This window comes from Symphalangus syndactylus, chromosome 2 (genome assembly GCF_028878055.3).
Source record: "Symphalangus syndactylus isolate Jambi chromosome 2, NHGRI_mSymSyn1-v2.1_pri, whole genome shotgun sequence".
Lineage (NCBI taxonomy): Eukaryota > Metazoa > Chordata > Mammalia > Primates > Hylobatidae > Symphalangus > Symphalangus syndactylus.
Window position 1 is genome coordinate 46,422,664 of NC_072424.2, and position 20,097 is coordinate 46,442,760.

The window sequence follows — 20,097 nt, forward strand, 5'->3', positions numbered from 1 at the left end:
TTTTCTTGCAGACTTAGGCTAGAATCTTAGGGGGTCAAAAAATAGATTCTTGGCCAGGCACGGTGGCTCATGTCTGTAATCCCATCACTTTGGGAGGCCGAGGTGGGCAGATCACGAGGTCAGGAGTTTGAGACCAGCCTGACCACTGTCGTGAAACCCTGTCTCTACTAAAAATACAAAAATAGCTGGGCATGGTGGCATGCGCCTGTAATCCCAGCTACTCAAGAGGCTGAGGCAGGAGAATCACTTGAACCTGGGAGGTGGAAGTTGCAGTGAGCCGAAATCACACCACTGCACTCCAGCCTGGGTGACAGAGCGAGACTCAGTCTCAAAAAAAAAAAAAAAAAAGACTCTTTTCTTAGGTTTTTGTTTGTTTTAAGAAATAACTAGAAACAAAGATTACAATATGCTGCAAATCAGTGGTTTCTGGTAATACTTCAGTTCTGATTGGTGAAGAAGGGAAATAGAAAATTAAGACAATTTTAAATGATGACATTTTCAGTTACAAGTTCAATCAGCATAGTCATCAACTGACATTTATTGCTAACCCCTTGGGTGAGTGGCACTGAACCAAATCCCACAAGAAATATCTTCTGCCTACGTGAACAAACCGGTTCTTGAACTATTGCTCTCAGAAGCTATAGATAATAGCAGTTGATTTTAATATGTTGTGAGATTCCAGCCTTGGAATCATGAGGTTAAAATAGGAAAAACCATACCAAAAAAAAGTTTTTAATAGAAAACTGGACCAGGAGTGGTGGCTTATGCCTGTAATCGCAGCACTTTGGGAGGCAGAGGTGGGTGGATCACAAGGTCAGGAGATTGAGACCATCCTGGCTAACACAGTGAAAGCCCGTTTTCTACTAAAAATACAAAAAATTAGCTGGGCGTGGTGACACGCGCCTGTAATCCCAGCTACTTGGGAGGCTGAGGCAGGAGAATTGCTTGAACCCAGGAGGCAGAGGTTGCAGTGAGCTGAGATCGCACCACTGTACTCCAGCCTAGGCAACAGAGAGACTCCATCTCAAAAAAAAGAAAAGAAAACTGTATCTACTGTTTGTCTTAAAGAAAGAAGTCATTGTCTTATGCAGTGTAACACTAAACATATACAATTGTTATTATTATTTTTTTGAGACAGAGTCTTATCTTACTCTGTCAGCCAGGCTGGAGTGCAGTGGCCTGATCTCAGCTCACTGCAACCTCTACCTTCCAGGTTCAAGCGATTCTTCTGCCTCAGCCTCCCGAGTAGCTGGGATTACAGGCTCCCGCCACCATGCTCAGCTAATTTTTGTATTTTTAGTAGAGATGGGGTTTCACCATGTGAGCCAGGCTTGTCTCGGGCTCCTGACCTCAGGTGATCCGCCCTCCTCGGCCTCCCAAAGCACTGGGATTACAGGCATGAGCCACCCTGCCCGGCAACATACACAATTGTTTTTAAATATTTCACCAAATATTATTTTAGTATAGGAGTTGAATTTTATTTGAGTAATCCTTTGTATGAATAATGCAAGGTAAACTTTTATTTTGACAAGTAAAAATAAGGAGGTGAGTTGGTTCAGAGCTTATCAGGTATAATCTTAAAATAAGTGATTTGTTCCTGCATTGAAAACTAAAATACAAGAAATCTGGTGGGTGTCAAAAATTTATGACTAAAATCTATTTTTACCTGACCTCCAAGGTTGATATCACATTTAATATTAAGGTGTTTTTTATTCTATACTAAAAGTGATTCTTTTATGCCATCTCTGCTGAAAAATTTAAAAAAATTATTTAAGTGTTTAAGTATGGTAAGATTTTAAGTATCTAACATTCTCCAGTAGTTCCCCCTCCCTTGCCTATTCCTCTCCACCACAGTCTCTTTCTAGTAGGATTCCTATTGCTGGCTACCCAGTCATTACCATTCTAACCACTTAAGGTAGCTCTGCTTGGTTTATTTATTCTGAGTACTACAATTCAGTTTCCCTTTATCCTGGCTTCCTATGGCAAGTTGACAAACCAGTTTATTTTTCTCCCTTTTATTTCAACAACTCGTGATTTAGATTGGTTAGGAGGATATAATGTAATCAGGACACAACCTTTTCCCCTCAGAATCTGTGTTTGTGAGACTTCCTCCTTTCCCGGCTGAACGTGCTGAAGTCAGACCGAGTACCTTGTGAAGGACTTCAGCCCCCACAGTTCCCTGTGTGCGCATGCCCTCTCATCTTACAGTTGTCAAAGTGCTTTTGCCAGAGCGGTCACATAATCAACCTGAAAGAAGAAAATAAATACTGTATACTTTTAAATTTTATCGATTCTTAAAAACTGGACACTCAAAGGTAACTGCTACTAAGATTTTGTTACTTGAAATTGGGTTATTGCATGTAAAAGAATATCTATTGTGTGTGGTGGGGGAGGGGAAGGAGGTATCTGTTTCTCACTTTGCTGTAAATAAGAAAAAACAAAAACAAAAACAAAAAAACCCAAAAAACAAAAAACAACCCCAAGAACACAAAACAAACTATACAGGCAGTTGCTGAGAGACGTTGACTACTACCTTTGTAAATTTTATGTTAATCTATTGCTTACCTTTTGTTTGAAAAGGTCTTATTTATTAAAGGTGGGTCTTGACCTTGACAGAGTGAATTTATGCAGAAAGCGAAATTTATATTTTTAAGGAGTGTTGAGAAGAGAAATGGTTGTTCCTGGTATAAAATTTTTAAAATTCAGTGAATATATTAACATTGATTACAGCTACTATAAAATATTCTGAGTCCAGCTTACTTTTTGGCTTTTTTGCTGAGGTGCAGCATTAATTTTTCCATGAAGAGCATGTAGTTTAAACTGAAGGCATTAACAACAAGCACTGATACAAGCAACCGGAAAAGCAGAGTGATATTAAAATTATAATCAAATGCCTATTTCAGCCATGATGATATGGCTATTATAAAGACAATTCTAGCTCACTGGAAGTGACTCAAATCTCAGATTATAATGGTTTACTGCAGCACTGTTTAAACAAAGTATGAAAATGTCTTTTTCTATGACCATCTTCTTTGGCAGCAATAGAACTTTGTGCTGTCTAAATCAAAGCTTCATTTGCCTCTTTGTATTGTATTTTGCAATACTGATCAAAGCCATTGTTTTAGACCAAGGGAACTGAGGAACATAAAAGCAATCTTACATAGATTTTATTGGTAGTAGCCAGCAATCTGTGTTGTATATTATATTGAGTTGGGTTTTTTTCCCTGGGGGGGTTGAAGGGAGGAAAGGCAGGGGAATGAGGAATAGAAGGGAGAGCAAGGTGGCTGCAAAGCATTTCCTTTAGCCTACTACTATTTTGTGTATGAAACTTTGAAATAAAAGATACTAATGAACCATTTTAATGATAGTCTTTAATAAAATAATAGAACTACTTTTAATCCCATTTCTTGTCTGATATATTTTGCATAATAGTTAATATTTTCATTTTCTGATACATTGATTTTAACAATAATTATTATCATGAGGATGTCTAGAGGCAGAGCTTCTGTGTGTATCTGAATGCCTTTTCACAAGTGTTCTGAGAAAGATTCTCTCCAAGTATCTGGGTTAATTAACTGCATTAAATTTATTAATAACTTTGTTGCAATTGTACTGAATCATCATCTAAAAATAATTATATGTTTGGTCATATGCCCCTTTAACATTTCAAAATATTTGTTTTTAGGGTCTCAGCACTGTAATATTTATATATTTAAAGCAATTAACATGTTCTAAGGACAAGCTAACTACATGTATGGCAATCTCCGGGTTTTGAGTGATTAGTAATTTTCATCCTTGAATAAGAAAACAGGCTGTACGGTAGAGGTGAATATAGCCCTTCTCTGTGAGATGGAAAATACCATACACTCCTTATATGGCTAAATGAAGCAGTGATGGCAATGCACTATAATTACAATGTATGAAAATTTGGGACTTTGTACTCCTCTATTTTTAACACTTTTGCTAGCATATGGTAGTTCAGGGTCTTCAAACCATAGTGTTTCGCTGCTAATACTAGTGATAAGAGAATGGATTCTAAATTTGCCAAAGTCTTGTGACCAAGACAGCAGCAGGAGGATTCAAAATTGAAAATCTGGCAACCCCAGAATTATCTTGACTGTCTACTTAAATCTCTGAGGGTTTTTTTAAAGCCCCACCCCCACCCTATCTCACAGGCGCTCGCTCGCTCGCTCGCTCGCTCGCGCGCACTCTCTCTCTGACCTTAAATCCAACCAGAAGCATTTCTCCACTCTGCAGAGAAATTCTTAGGCTCTTGTTGAGACCTGAAGCACTGAGATGCCAAGAAATCTCTTGTGCGGCAGAATTGGAGACAAGAAAATTGGGGAATAAGCAGAAAAACCATAATCCTTAGAGTAACAAGAAACAAGCACTTCCAAACGTTTCAGTAGGTTTTTACTTCTTTAAAAACGTTTTTTTTTTTTTTTTTTTTTAACTGTCTCCTAGCAAAATGGAGTAGCTGCAGCTACTGGGAGGCCAGAGAATGATTGTGCAGCTGAGTCCTTCTAACAAATGCCAAGGATTTCCTCCCTCGTGGTTCGCTGCAGCTAAATGAAACAATTACCAACGCAAGAAGGCAGTTTGCTAATCAAGAGGGCTAATACTGGGTTTTTTGTTTTGTTTTGTTTTGTTTTTTTAAAAAGTGTTCCAGCTGGGGAAGGGAGAAGAAAGGGTCTTGTGTGCGGTGTCTTTTTAACCTTGCTGAAGGACGCAGCAGTATTTATTGACGTATGCAAATAACTGGGGGAGGGTGGTGCTTGGGAAAAAACAGGAACCAGAATCAGTTTCTCTTTGCAGGGCGAACGCTCTGAGTTCCGGTGAAGGGAAAAGAGACGTGGCGAAATTGCTGTCTTTCTGTCTTATAAGCACATTTCTCACTAATACAGAAAAGGAACCAAGACATCTGAAAGGGTGAAGACGCTCTCACAGTATTTTTAGAGACCTTGCTCGACACCTTCCCTACCCCCCACCCAACAGCCCGACCTGTTCTTCTAAATGGGAGATTATGGATTTGCATTGCAATTGGCTAGTAGCGGTGGCGATGGATTTTCGCAAGTGAAACACCCGCCCGCTTCAGCGAGGGACATTCATGATCACATTGACAATAACGCGTCTCTCTTTTTTCCCGTTTCAGCTGCGCAAACCATGCAGGATGATTTACTGATGGACAAAAGCAAAACCCAGCCCCAGCCCCAGCAGCAGCAGCAGCGGCAGCAGCAGCAGCAGCCCCAACCTGAGTCCAGCGTATCCGAAGCCCCGTCCACGCCCCTCTCCTCAGAGACCCCCAAGCCGGAGGAAAACAGCGCAGTGCCGGCCCTCAGCCCAGCCGCTGCCCCCCCGGCCCCCAACGGCCCGGATAAGATGCAGATGGAATCACCGCTCCTGCCAGGCTTGAGTTTCCATCAGCCCCCTCAGCAGCCGCCGCCGCCTCAGGAGCCCGCGGCACCGGGCGCGTCGCTGTCGCCGTCCTTCGGCAGCACCTGGTCCACGGGCACCACCAACGCGGTAGAGGACAGCTTCTTCCAGGGGATCACCCCAGTCAACGGGACCATGCTCTTCCAGAACTTCCCGCACCATGTCAACCCAGTCTTCGGAGGCACTTTCTCCCCGCAGATTGGCCTGGCGCAGACCCAGCACCACCAGCAGCCGCCGCCGCCTGCGCCCGCGCCGCAGCCGGCACAGCCAGCGCAGCCCCCGCAGGCGCAGCCCCCGCAGCAGCGCCGCTCACCCGCCAGCCCCAGCCAGGCGCCCTACGCGCAGAGGAGCGCCGCCGCGGCGTACGGCCACCAGCCCATCATGACCAGCAAGCCGTCCTCGTCTTCGGCGGTTGCAGCCGCTGCTGCCGCAGCCGCCGCCTCGTCGGCCTCGTCCAGCTGGAACACGCACCAAAGCGTGAATGCAGCCTGGAGCGCACCGTCCAACCCCTGGGGCGGCCTGCAGGCGGGCCGGGACCCTCGCCGGGCGGTCGGTGTGGGCGTGGGTGTGGGTGTCGGGGTGCCTTCCCCGCTCAACCCCATCTCGCCGCTAAAAAAGCCCTTCTCCAGCAACGTGATCGCGCCGCCCAAGTTCCCTCGCGCGGCCCCCCTCACTTCCAAGTCCTGGATGGAGGATAACGCTTTCCGGACCGATAATGGTAACAATCTGTTGCCATTTCAGGTAATGCTCTGCTGTACCTGCACACTCCTTCCCCCTGCCCCACTGCTTTTGCCCCTTCTCTGACTTTTAATCGTCCACCCGCTTATATTTAAAAAGGGCAGCAATGTCCAGCTCCTCTTTCCCCTTCCGAAGCCTCCAGTTCTTTAGGGCTGTTCCATTCTCGGAGGATGAGGTTGGGAGAACATTGTGATTACTGGAGGAATCGTATTCGTCCCTTCAGGGTAGAAGAAGCCTTTTTCTTTTAGTTTATTTTCTCCTTCATGGTGTTTGTACCTCTTATTTTGACTTTCTTTGACAAGGAAAGCTGCAAGTGTGTGGCAAGGTGCCGGCATAGTCCCAGGATGAGTAGGCTGAGATTCCTATCATTTTGAGTAGCTACACATTTCAGGTTATGCAATCCTGAGCTCAGGGTGCCGCCTGCAAGCCGTCCACACCCAAACCACCCTGGCTTTACTCTTAAAGAGGTTAACAACCCTTGAGTGGTGCTATTTCAGACGGTTGCATATGCTCAGTTAAACTAATGTGAACACATGTGTTTATGTCTCGCTAAGGTGCTAGAATCATTAATAACAATCAGCATATTGCCCCTGCTGGGAAAATTATGAGTGTGAGATTCCAATAAACACTCACAACTGTGTAAGGGAAGGAGGTGGAAGAGTGGAAATTCTAAGGGCAACCCTCTCCATGTTACCTAGAAGAAGGATTTTTTTTTTTCAGAGGTAAGAGACATAGGACGTGACCTTCAGAGCCATATTGCAATGGAGTCTATTTGCTAGCCAGCACTGAAATATTTAAAGCTGCAGTGTCCTTCACCAGTTGGGTTAAGAAGACAATACAGATCAATTACATCATTTGAAACTGGGCAAAGTGAAAGTCTTGCAACTTTAATGAAAAATGAGTCCTGTATCTTGGTGTTAAATGCCAATGAAAAACTCAGGAAATGCCCTAGACAAAAAGGTTGAAATGAAGAGTGTCCTTATTTCTGTTCTTGCTTTCTGATCTAGTCCACAGCCATAGCAGTTGGCAGTGTCCTGGGCATCTTGGGTTGGTCAAGGCGTAGTGCAGGTGTGTGTTCACAGGCGGCTTTTGCTCCCAGGCAAACACTTATCCTTCACTTAGAAGTTGATTTGGCTGTAAGCTTCTAGGCTCAGTTAAAGAAAAACAGGAGAGGGGAAGGCCTCCAACAAGACCCAATTTGGATGGTCAAGGAAATGAAGCAAAATCCTTTGAGGAGTGCTTGGTAGAGCTGACAGTTGGAGAGAGGTATAGTGTTAGGTGCAGATGCAGCCTTCATCTCTTTACATTACAGATGTTTGGAGTGGCTCCCATTCATGAAGGAAGAGATGAGGTTATTGAGAAGGACATGACTCTCTAGGCTGGAGTAATGATTTTTAACTTTGACGAGAGAGGATCTTCACAAGGAATTTTCACAAGGATCCTTCAGGAATGGAAGATTTCAATATTAAGTTATATTTTTTCCCATTCTAAAGTTTGTTTATTTTAATAAATTGAGATGTTGCAAGATGGGATTCATTTCATAGAGAAAAGGAGGAATTTGCTTTCTGGAATTTATGTGCTTATTTTTGGAGGGGGTAGAGCAGGGAGGCTGAATTTGGTAGGAAAGGCCCTCTTTTTCTAACATTCCCTCTCTTTATTCTCATGCTCCGTACCTGAGTTCAGTCTTAGAGGATAACCTAAAATCTTATAGGGAGTTTTGGGAGCTGATAATGTAGACAGATCTTGTTATCTTTTTCTGGGAGTTGACTCTGAATACAACTAGCTATTGGTGAATTATCTCTTGGCATGGGGATTAGGGAGCGATTAAATCCACATAGTTTCCTCAAACCTGATATTGACGAGTAGTATAGGGATTGCCAGTTGTTACTCAGCAAACCATTCACCAATGATGCTAATAAGAGCCAAATGGACTGGATTGAGTTTAGTCTCATCTTTCCATCCCTGGTGATGCTATTGGATTGGCAAAAATGGCCAAAAGATTTGTAGGAGGACAGATTTGATTGAAAATTGAGCATTATTTATTTGGCCTCAGGAAGAATTACATATACATTATGTCTCATTTCTTTTTCATAAAACAAAACTTAGGGTTTTGGAGCAATTTTAGGATCAGAGGAGGAGGTTGGTTGTGCTTTGGCTGGGATATTAGACTTGGTTTCTGTTGATAACTGTACCAAGTTTGTCTTAGAAACAAAGAACACCTGAGTCTTGTGTGCAGAATTTTGTGTATGTGCATTTATTGAAATAATTTTTCTAAAAAAGGAAGAAAATATCTTAAGTGGTTTTGATGACTTTTTCAAAATATTTATTCTGGCAAATGTGATTTTATTTAAATCAGAGTTTATTTTATAGAATACCAACTTTATTTTTTATTTAACAGATTTTTGAGCTATTAATAAAAGAGTCTTTCTACAGTGATCTACTCTAATGTATGTTAAAATTTTTAAAGAAACCCATTCTACCCTGCACTGCTTCTTTTTTGCCAGTTTCTGCCAACACAATAGATTTTGAGTAGCTTTACTTACATGGCTTATATTGTAAAAGCAATCACTGTATTTTGTGTGTCTGTGTGTGACAATGTTTCACTTTTGTTGCCCAGGGTGGAGTGCAGTGGCATGATCTCGGCTCACTGCAACCTCTGCCTCCCGGTTTCAAGCAATTCTCCTGCCTCGGCCTCCCGAGTAGCTGGGATTACAGGCATCTGCCACCACGCCCGGCTAATTTTTTATATTTTTAGTAGAAGCGGGGTTTCACCATGTTGACCAGGCTGGTCTTGAACTCCTGACCTCAGGTCATCCACCTGCCTCGGCCTCCCAGAGTGCTGGGATTATAGGCATGAGCCACCATGCCCAGCCTAGCAATCACTGTATTTGAATGTTGTTTTACAAACTATGATACTTCTTTATTCTAATAAAGTTGATTGGTTTCCCTGGGTTTTGGTGGCTGCTTTCTTGGAGATTACTTTTATCTAAAAGTCACTTCATTTCTATAAATAGGGAAACTGAGATCCTGAGAGGTAGAGTGACTGAACTCAGGTCCTACAGTTCTAGCTAATTTTGTTGTATGTGTCCTTAATGTCCATGTAGTGCAGGTGCTGTCAGGTAGAATTCACTTTAAATAAGATTCTCTTTGGACTCCATTCAAAGGGACTTAGTGAAGTTTTCTATTAGGCTGATGCATCTTGGTGATGTACCTCTCAGCAACAGAGCTCAAGAACAGAGAGGCACTCCACTGGGGGGAATTATATATGTGAATCTTTCTATATTTCTATAAGTCAAGGAAGCCTAGGTATGTATTAGTTTGGTGCATAAGTAATTGTGGGTTTTACCATTATGGCAAAAAAGTAATGGCAAAACCCACAATTACTTATGCAGCAATTTAATAAAAGGACTAGAGCTGAGATATTTTCTTTATGTTGTAAATTTGGGTTTAAATAGCATTGCTGTCAGGAAAAGTTTAGGAGGGACTTTTGAGAGCACTTATTCTAGACTACTATGCTCATTTTACAGAGGATAAAATCAAAGTCCCAACATGTGAGGTGACTTACCCAGGTTCAGGTTGATAATTTCTGTCACAAGCAAGCTTTGACAGCAGATTGCCTGTATTTAAATCTCCACTTTGCAAGTTATTGGCTTTGTAATCATGAACAAATTATATAAACATGCTGGTTCTCAATTTCTTCACCTGTAAAATGGGAATAATATTAGTTTTTTGCTTCATATGAGTTAAAATGTGAAACTAAATATAAAGTACATAGCACAGTGCCTGGCCCATAATAAAGTATCCCATAAATGTAGGGTTATGATTATTCTTATTGTAATGGTGACCATAGGCTTTGCATGATCTTTTCATAATATGGATTACTGATTTTTTTTTTTTTTTTTGAGACAGTGTCTTACCCTGTCACCCAGGCTGGAGTGCAGTGTGTGATGTTGGCTCACTGCATCCTCCACCTCCTGGGTTCAAGTGATTCTCCTGCCTCAGCTTCCCAAGTAGCTGGAATTACAGGTGCCCGCCACCACACCCAGCTAATTTTTGTATTTTTAGTAGAGATGGAATTTCGCCCTATTAGTCAGGCTGGTCTTGAACTCCTGACCTCAAGTGATCTGCCTGCCTTGGCCTACCAAAGTGAATTGCCGATTTTTCATACAGTGCATTCTAAATATCTCCAAACTTCAGCGTAATGCCATTTGTTCTTTTTTCCTATCTGATGGTACCTTCATGATCAGAGCCTTTGGCCATTGTAGTAATGTGATGATCCAGCATTTACCTATGGGCCAGGCCCTGTGCCAAGCACTTTACATATAGTTTCTCACTGGAACTCCTTTGAGATAGGAACTCCTTTGACATAGGAGGACTATTGTTATCCTTGCTTATTTTTTTGTTTTGTTTTTGTTTTCTGGGGGGACGGAGTCACGCTCTGTCGCCCATACTGGAATGCAGTGGCGTGATCTTGGCTCACTGCAAACTCTGCCTCCCCAGTTCAGGAGATTCTCCTGCTTCAGCCTCGTGAGTAGCTGGGATTACAGGTGCACGCTACCATGCCCAGCTAATTTTTATGTTTTTAGTAGAGACAGGGGTTTCACTGTGTTGGTCAGGCTGGTCTCGAACGCTTCACCTCGTGATCTGCCACCTCGGCCTCCCAAAGTGCTGGGATTACAGGCATGAGTCACTGTGCCCGGCCTATTATCCTTGTTATATTGACAAATAAATTGAGGTTCAGTGCATTTACACTGTTTGCTTAAGATCACAGCCAGTAATTGGCAAAGTTGCCTCCAGAGCCCATGGCTCCTACTCTCTTGACTATTCTACCTCTAGGACATCACTTAATAGTGCAGTGTAGATGTAAGAAACTGGACTGAATCTGTACTTGACCCTATGAGATACTCTGGAAGTTGTGTTTTTAAAAAATTTTGTATTTGTAGAAATGCAGAAAGAACAAAATACAGTGACTGTAAATATGCCACCATGAAGATTCACTGGTTATAATTTTTTCTGTTTACTTTATATATTTTTTAATATTATGAAATCAAAATCCCAAAATAGGAAGTGACTTACTCAGGTTCTGGTTGATAATTTGTCACAGAAGCAGGCTTTAGTAGCAGATTGCCTAGATTCAAATTTAATTTGGAAAAAAATTCAAATTATTCCATGCTTTCTGTCTGTATCTCTGCCTTTATCCCTCTCTTTTTTTTTTTTTTTTGAGACAAAGTCTCACTCTGTTCCCCAAGCTGGAGTACAGTGGTATGATCTCAGCTTACCGCAACCTCCACCTCTGGGTTCAAGCGATTCTCCTGCCTCAGCCTCCCAAGTAGCTGGAACTACAGGCACGTGCCACCATGCCCAGCTGATTTTTGTATTTTTAATAGAGACGGGGTTTCACTATGTTGGCCAGGCTGGTCTCAAACTCCTGACCTCAAATGATCCATCCGCCTTGGCCTCCCAAAGTGCTGGGATTACAGGCATGAGCCACTGCACCCTGCCTATCCCTCTCCTTTTCCTTCTATTCCCAAGTTAAAGGTGATTGCAGGGAGTTTTATATTTTATGACATGTCTAGGTAATTATAACTTAGTATTAATTTTGCTGGTGGGTTATCAATAGCTGAGGAAGAAATTTCTTACATGAATTCATGGGAATACAGATGATATTAAAAACAAAACAAATATGCCTCCTCATAATAAATTTTTAGGAAATATTATTTTTCAAGTAGTTTGTATTCCTTTTCCTTTTTTTTTTCAAGTAGTTTATGTTCTGTCCGTTTCTTTTTTTTTTTTTTTTAAAAGACAGAATCTGTCGCCCAAGCTGGAGTGCAGTGGCATGATCTTGGCTCACTGCAACCTCTGCCTTCCCTGTTCAAGCAATTCTCATTCCTCGACCTCCCTAGTAGCTGGAATTACAGGTGTACACCACCATGCCCCACTAGTTTTTGTATTTTTAGTAGAGACAGGGTGACGGGGTTTCACCATGTTGGCCAGGCTAGTTTTGAACTCCTGACCTCGAGTTATCTGCCAGCCTTGGCCTCCCAAAGTGCTGGGATTAGAGGTGTGAGCCACCGCATCTGGCCCCCACTTTTTTTTTTAAGACCATCTTTTCAGGAGGTAATATAAATTGTCTTGTTTGTGCTTGCTTTTGAATAAGGATAGTATGACCTAGATTTAAGACTCTTCTCTAGTTGGTTTCTTAACTACTGTTTCAATGCAAAACCACTTTAAGGTCCACTCATCCCCACAAACTGTTTCATAACCTGTTATGACATGGTTGATATGAATGCCAGCAAAACCACATTATCTATTTTCTATTTAAAAGAGGGATTGGTTAGGAAATATTAGGTTTTTGTGCTACTAGAAACGTTAATATAAAACTATATACTTCAAAATTGCATGTTGAAAAGTGGTTAGCTTTGTTTAAACTCTTTATGACCTCGTCGTGAGTTAGTACAAAAGAACCCTCTTAGAAATGTAATTTAGATATCCTCTGACAAAGACACAAATTTCTACTTACATAGCTTTCTCTATTGGTTAGCCAATTTGATGTATTTTTTTTTTTTTTTTTTTTTTTTTTTTTTGAGATGGAGTTTCTCACTGTCACCCAGACTGGAATGCAGTGGCACGATCTCTGCTCACTGCAACTTCTGCCTCCCGGGTTCAAGCGATTCTCCTGCCTCAGCTTCCCGAGTAGCTGGGATTACAGGCGCCTGCCACCATGCCTGGCTAATTTTTTGTATTTTTAGTAGAGATGGGGTTTCACTATGTTGGCCAGGCTGGTCTTGAACTCCTGACCTTGTGATCCGCCCGCCTCAGCCTTCCAAAGTGCTGGGATTACAGGTGTGAGCCACCATGCCCAGCCCAATTTGATGTATTTCAAGGGCTGTATAAAGTGTAATGCTGTCCAGTTGGAACTGGTTTTCATTGCTAAGTTGATTTTTTGTAGTGTTTTGATCTGCAGGTATCAAAAGATTATGCTTTGTTGCTCAGGCACGGTGGCTCACGCCTATAATCCCAGCACTTTGGGAGGCCGAGGTGGGTGTATCACCTGAGGTCAGGAGTTCGAGACCAACCTGGCCAACATGGTGAAACCCTGTCTCTACTAAAAAACTACAAATATTAGCTGGGTGTGGTGGCGGGTGCCTGTAATCCCAGCTACTCGGGAAGTTGAGGCAGGAGAATCACTTGAAACCGGGAGGCGGAGGTTGCAGTGAGCCGAGATCGCGCCATTGCACTCCAGCCTGGGTGACAGAGCGAGACTCTGTCTTAAAAAAAAAAAAGAAAAGAAAAGAAAAGTTTGATTAAGCTGTGTGGGTTTTACTGAGGAAAGAGAATTAGATGGAGGGGAGCATACAGTAGGGGACAACCCATGAAGCTTGGAATAAGGAAGACACTGGTTAAAGCCTTGGCTCTGTCACTAGTGATGAGGTCAAGTCACTTATCCAGTGATTCTTTTTCTCAGTCTGTGAAAATGGAGGGAAGGAGTGGGAGAGAGTGAGTGGACAGAAGGGAAAAGGAGGAGGTGGGAGGGGAGAGGGAACCTAGCTTCAGGGTTTGGTTTGTGAGAGAATGTGTACAAAGTGTTCTGAAAATTATATACTGTTAGAGGAATACTGTTGTGGCTTTTGGATGCCTGCCTAACTTCTGTAATTGTAGTCAGAATTAGAGTTTAAAAGAAGAAATATTGTTGATATTCAGTAGTCCAAAGTTAAACACTAGCTGATGGCATATAGTGGAGGGGGCTAGAAAGAGGCATGGAAGAACATCAAAAGGCACTTTGTGTATTACGGTGAGTGCCTATTCTAGAAAGCTAGTTGTGGTGGTCTGAAGACTAGGGTGTATATATAGACTTATGTCACACTAATGGTGGAGATCTGTGACTATCTGCTTGTGCTTATGGCTGACTCACCAATGTAAGTGTAAGGGTCTTGCTGGATCCATGAACATTTTAATTGGTGATGGGAGAAATGCTTAAACTCTTATTAATTTTCTGACTGCTATAAGGGTTGGGTTGATTTTGTTGGTTCTGGAGATATCAAAGGTCTAATTTGAATCTCCTTACCACCATTTCCCTGTAGGCCATGCCTGACTCTCTTTAGGGGCCAGTGTGGTTGTCAGAGTTAGAATTCAGGATGGAGCCTCAAGTTTTGATCTTGAGAGTTGAGATAATATAGCCGTAACTTATAGGAAGCTTTCCTGGGGAGGTTGCTGTACTTGCAGTAGAAACCAGCTTCACAGCTGGTCATTATACCTTGTGGTAGCTGCTTCTGTGAGGGTTCAAATGCTGCATTTCACCTATTAAACTTCGGTTCTACTGCATTTAGTTTTCACACTCTTTAGTGTTCTTTATGGTGCTGGGCATTTAAACTTCTTAATGTGAAACCATTCTAATATTTGCGTTTTGTGAACTTGAAATAGGAAAGTACTAGTGAATTAAAGTACTACAGTAACTTAGCATCTTGGAATAAAGCCTACTTTTCTCTCCTAAGAAGCACTATTATATAATTCTCAGAAATAATAAATATTATTATATAAATGCTTGTTGGCAGGCCTCAGAGGAGAGAAACAGAAATGGGCACAAAACAGCCTTTATATTATTTGAAGTGATCATAGAATTAATACACACAAAGGGAAGGAAACATTGTGTACTGATTATGTATGCATAGGACTATTGTGTGGCCAAATAGCTTCATTCCTCAAGCATTCAAACTCATTTCAAGGTCAAGATCAAAAACAAGTAACTCCCTGTCTGCAGTAACTCAGTGCAACTAATTAAATGGTCAATGCCATGAAGTAAATCAGTGCCTAGAAGTGTCTGACACTTAGTAGGTATTCATTAAATGAATGAATGAACATTTAAACCAAGTTATAATTTTGTCCTTTATCTTTACATATGGTATATTTAACATTTTTGTGACAGATTCTCCATTCTAGTATTTCTTTCTTTTTTTTTTTTTTTTAGACGGAGTTTCGCTGTCATTGCCCAGGCTGGAGTGCAATGGTGCGATCTCGGCTCACTGCAACCTCCGCCTCCTGGGTTCAAGCAATTCTCTTGCCTCAGCCTCCCAAGTAGCTGGGATTATAGGCATGTGCCACCATGCCCTGCTAATTTTGTATTTTTTTAGTAGAGATGGGGTTTCTCCATGTTGGTCAGGCTAGTCTCGAACTCCTGACCTCAGGTGATCCCCCCGCCTTGGCCTCCCAAAGTGTTGGGATTATAGGCGTGAGCCACCGTGCCTGGCCCATTCTAGTATTTCTATACAAGATACCTATAGAATATGGAAACATAGGTGAATGTACATAATATTATAAAGAACATCTTCAGTTTGTAAAAATATAAAATATTATGTTCCCCAGACTTTATGGATACCCCATAGTTCTGGCCTGTGACTTCATATGTGTAGGTTTGGTATGCCAAGAAGTAAGCAGAGTTCTTGCTTTGACATAAAAGGTTTATGACAGCCAATAAATGGGAACACTAGCTTATATCTTAAGAGTTAGATTTTTCTTTTTCTTTATCTCTTCATCGTTGATCAACTCATTTTTTTGGAGATAATTTATCTTGTTATGGTGATTTGGTTTGTTTCTGACTTCTCATGTCGAGTTATTAACAATAGAACAGACTAGAATGAGAGGATAATTTTGACAATAACACTTAGAAATATTAAGGAGAAGGCTGGATGTGGCTGCCAAAGACTGTATTTGCAGCACTTTGGGGGGCCAAGGTGGGAGGATTGCTTGAGCCCAGGTGTTCAAAACCAGCTTGGGCAATATAGTGAGACCTTGTCTCTATAAAAAAAAAATTTTTTTTTTAAATTAGCTGGGCATGATGTCATATGCTTGTAGTTCTGGCTACTCAGGAGGCTGAGGCAGGAGGATTGCTTGAGCCCAGGTGTTCGAATCCAGCTTGGGCAACATAGTGAGACCCTGTCTCTATAAAAAAAAAAAAAATTTTTTAAATTTGCTGGGCATGATGTCATATGCTTGTAGTTCTAGCTACTCAGGAGGCTGAGGCAGGAGGATTGCTTGAGCCCAGGAGTTTGAGGTTATAGTGAGCCATGATTGTGCCACTGCATTCCAGCCTAGGTGACAGAGTGAGATCCTGTCTCTAAAAAAATTAAAATATTTTTTAAAAAATTGGCCGGGTGAGGTGGCTCACGCCTGTAATCCCAGCACTTTGGGAGGCCAGGGTGGGCAGATCATGAGGTCAGGAGTTCAAGACCAGCCTGACCAACATGATGAAACCCTGTCTCTACTAAAAATACAAAAATTAGCCAGGCGTGGTGGCATGCACCTGTAATCCCAGCTACTCAGGAGGCTGAGGCAGAAGAATTGCTTGAACCTGGGAGGTGGAGGTTGCAGTGAGCCGAGATTGCACCACTGCACTCTAGCCTGGGCGACAGAGCAAAATATTGTCTCAAAAAAAAAAAAAAAAAAAAAAAAAAAATATATATATATATATATATATATATATATATACAACAAACCAGAAAATTCCCTCATATATATACATATACGTATATATATAATATACACATATATATGTGTATATGTGTATACATATATATACGTATATATGTGTATACATATATATACGTATATATGTGTATACATATATATACGTATATATATGTGTATACGTATGTATATGTGTATACATATATATACGTATATATATGTGTATACGTATGTATATGTGTATACATATATATACATATATATGTGTATACGTATGTGTATATATATATACGTATATATATATATACGTATATTTATATATGAGGGAATTTTCTGGTTTGTTTGACAAAGAACAAGTTATAGTAGGCCCATTCAGGTAGTCATTAATTCCAGGCCTTTGAGATTAGAAAGCAGAGATATAGAAGGCAAATAATTTTCTATCTTAAAGATGTGGTAGAGTTTTTGAGGGCTGATTAGGGATGGGAGGGAATATTTCAGAGGAAACATCTTAGTGATCTGACAATCGAACCCCCTACTCAAACTCCAGGAGTCCTAGTTCTTAGGTTTCAGATAAGCAGCAACTAAAGGAGACAAGAGGTAAATGTATCTAGAAGCACCTCTCTTTTGCAATCTGGAGTTGAAAATTTATTTTCCTTTTTTGGACCAGAGAAATATAACCTAGATAAGCAGAGAATTAAAAATAGTGAAAACCAGTAAAGTTTATGAGTTTATGAGTTTATGGAGGAAAGGCTGAGAGATAATGTTTGGATCATTTATTATAAATCTGTTTCTGTGTTCGCATTTGATTTTATGGGTAGACTGTTCAACTCTTTGCCGCATCATTGTTTAAAGCAATTATAGGCTGCGTGCAGTGGCTCACGCCTGTAATCTCAGCACTTTGTGAGGCCAAGGTGGGCAGATCACCTGAAGTTAGGAGTTCGAGACCAGGCTGGCAAACATGGTGAGACCCTGTCTCTACTAAAAATACAAAAAATTAGCCAGGTGTGGTGGTGCATGTCTGTAATCCCAGCTACTCAGAGGCTGAGGCATGAGAATAGCTTGAACCCGAGAGGCGGAGGTTGCAGTGAGCTGAGATTGCCCCACTGTATCCAGCCTGGGCGACAGAGTGAGATTTCATCTCAAAAAAATAAAAAAAGTAAATAAAGATGTTGTAACCAGTAGTAGAATCCTGAGGTCAGATAAACAGTTAAGAAGGATGGCATTAGGTAGTATTTTTGTTAACCATATAACTATTAAAGAATTCCCTGATCAAAGGGATGAGATTTACATTGTTAAGTTTCTTTTGGCACCTGTGTTCAAAATCATAATCCATGTGCTCCAGCTTTTGGGTGTTGTATTATTTTGATGTCCTTCTCTAAACAGATACTACTAACACAAATATAGGGGACCAGAATGTCAGCACTGGCATCACACTTTCCACATAAATTATTTTATGTAATCCTTACACGTTCTTGTGAATTAGGGATTATTATCCTATTTGAGACTCAGAGAATATTACCTAACTGCAAGTAAGAACTCTCCTCCGCTCTCCCAATCTCAGACCACAGAGGTAACCAAGAGGGGAGTGCAGTCTCCCAGACCTTTTGTTTTGGAATCTCACAAACACACAACACTCTAGAGGAGGGGCCTATTAGTTTTCATTTTATAAAAATAGGACAAAGTGCCCATACTGTGCAACAACTTTGCTTTTCAGATGAACAAAGTATTATTTCTGCTTCCTTTCTGTGCATGTACCATATACAGATTTTGACAAAATTGGGGCTCAGTCAGGAGGCACGGCAGTTCTGAAGGGGGAGGGGGTGGAGATCCGGGTTCGCTCCCCCCTCCCTGTTCCCTCCATCCCTTCTCCTCTTTCCAGGCCCCCACCCCACAGGCCCCTTCTCCCAGCTCCTGGCCCCTCCTGCAGGTCTCCTCCCTGAGCCCCCACTCTGCCCAGGTCAGCCCTGCTCTCTCTTGCCCCTCCCTCAATATGCCTTTGATGTTCTATTCCTTCCCCACATCTTCCCTAATTCCTCTTATGCTACATTGTCTTTATAGTATTCATCACTCTGTAATGAGCTGGTTTATTTTGTTTTGTTCTTCCACACCAGAATGTAGGCTCCACAAGGGCAAGGACCTTTTCACTGAAGTATCTCCAGGGGCTGTGATAGTACCTGGGATATTTTGGGCCCATGGTAAATATTTGTTGAGTGTGTTGATGATTTACATTTACAAATGGCTGATTAGGCATTTATTGGTCATTTACATGTAGCTACCAGTGTGAGTAATTAAAACATTTAGCTGGTTTCTTCCAGGTGTAAGGCTGGTAGGAATTAAAGTTGAACCATACATTTCCTGTTTTGGGACAACTCCCTGACAAACATGTATTAAAATATAGAATGATAAGGTCTAAAACAAGAGAGTGTTGTGTGCAACAAAGAAGAGTTTGTACTTGAATCAGACAAAGGAATGATTAAATTTGTGTGTGGTTGGGAAGCCTCTAGGAAAGTCTTCAATAGTTTAAGATATTTTCGGAGGTTTTTTTTTTTTTTTGAGATGGAGCCTCGCTCTGTTGCCCAGGCTGGAGTGCATTGGTGCAATCTCGGCTCCCTGCAACCTCTGCCTCCTGGGTTCAAGCAATTCTCCTGCCTCAGTCTCCTGAGTAGCTTGGATTACAGGTGCTTGCCACAACGCCTGGCTAATTTTTGTATTTTCAGTAGAGATTGGATTTCACCATGTTGGTCAGACTGGTCTCTAACTCCTGACCTCGTGATCCACCTGCCTCGGCCTCCTAAAGTGCTGGGATTATAGGCGTGAGCCACTGCACCCGGCCAATTGCCCGTAATTTTATTAATCAGATACAAATACTCTTAATGTTTTGGTGTATTTTCTGTTAATTATTTCTTTTTTGTGTCTGTGTAATGTAATTTACATAGTGGAGATCATTCTGTTTATGCAGATTTACAGTTTTATAGCCATATTTTTAACATTTTATATAATTTATAAGTATTTTGATGATTGCATAATATTCCATTATGGGAATCCATTATAACAAAATGTTAACAATCCATTATACAAAATGTTTTCATATTTGGGGGATTTAGATAGATTGTTTTGTTGTTTTTGTTTTGTTTTGTTTTGTTTCATTTGAGATAGAGTCTTGCATTGTTGCCCAGGCTGGACTCCAACTGGGTTCAAGAGATCCTCCCAACTCAGCCTTTCAAGTAGCTAGGACTATAGGCATGTGCTACCATACTCAGCTCTTTTCAGTTTTTGAATATTGAACATAATGCTGTCATGAACATCTTTGGGCATCATAATACTTTATTTGGAGGTGAGTGGGCAGAGTTTGACAGGCAGATCAGAAAATGGGGTAGGAGGCTGGGCACGGTGGCTCATGCCTGTAATCCCAGCACTTTGGGAGGCTGAGGTGGGCAGATCATGAGGTCAAGAGATTGAGACCAT

General features: G+C 41.4%; 1 protein-coding gene across 11 annotated transcripts in view; it reads left to right on the top strand.

Moving 5' to 3' along the window:
• CPEB3 (cytoplasmic polyadenylation element binding protein 3) overlaps nucleotides 1-20,097 on the top strand; it is a 249,785-nt gene that overhangs the window by 47,392 nt on the left and 182,296 nt on the right. For 6 of the 11 annotated variants that reach the window (XM_063629959.1, XM_055255505.2, XM_055255549.2 and 3 more), the window contains exon 2: nucleotides 5,153-6,174. In XM_063629959.1, the coding sequence (XP_063486029.1) occupies nucleotides 5,164-6,174 (1,011 nt within the window). In that variant the 5' untranslated portion in view covers nucleotides 5,153-5,163. Of the gene's footprint in view, nucleotides 1-2,134; nucleotides 2,316-3,399; nucleotides 4,406-4,754; nucleotides 4,930-5,152; nucleotides 6,175-20,097 lie in introns of those variants that run through there. The other 5 variants (XM_055255521.2, XM_063629956.1, XM_063629958.1 and 2 more) reach the window with 3 other exon arrangements.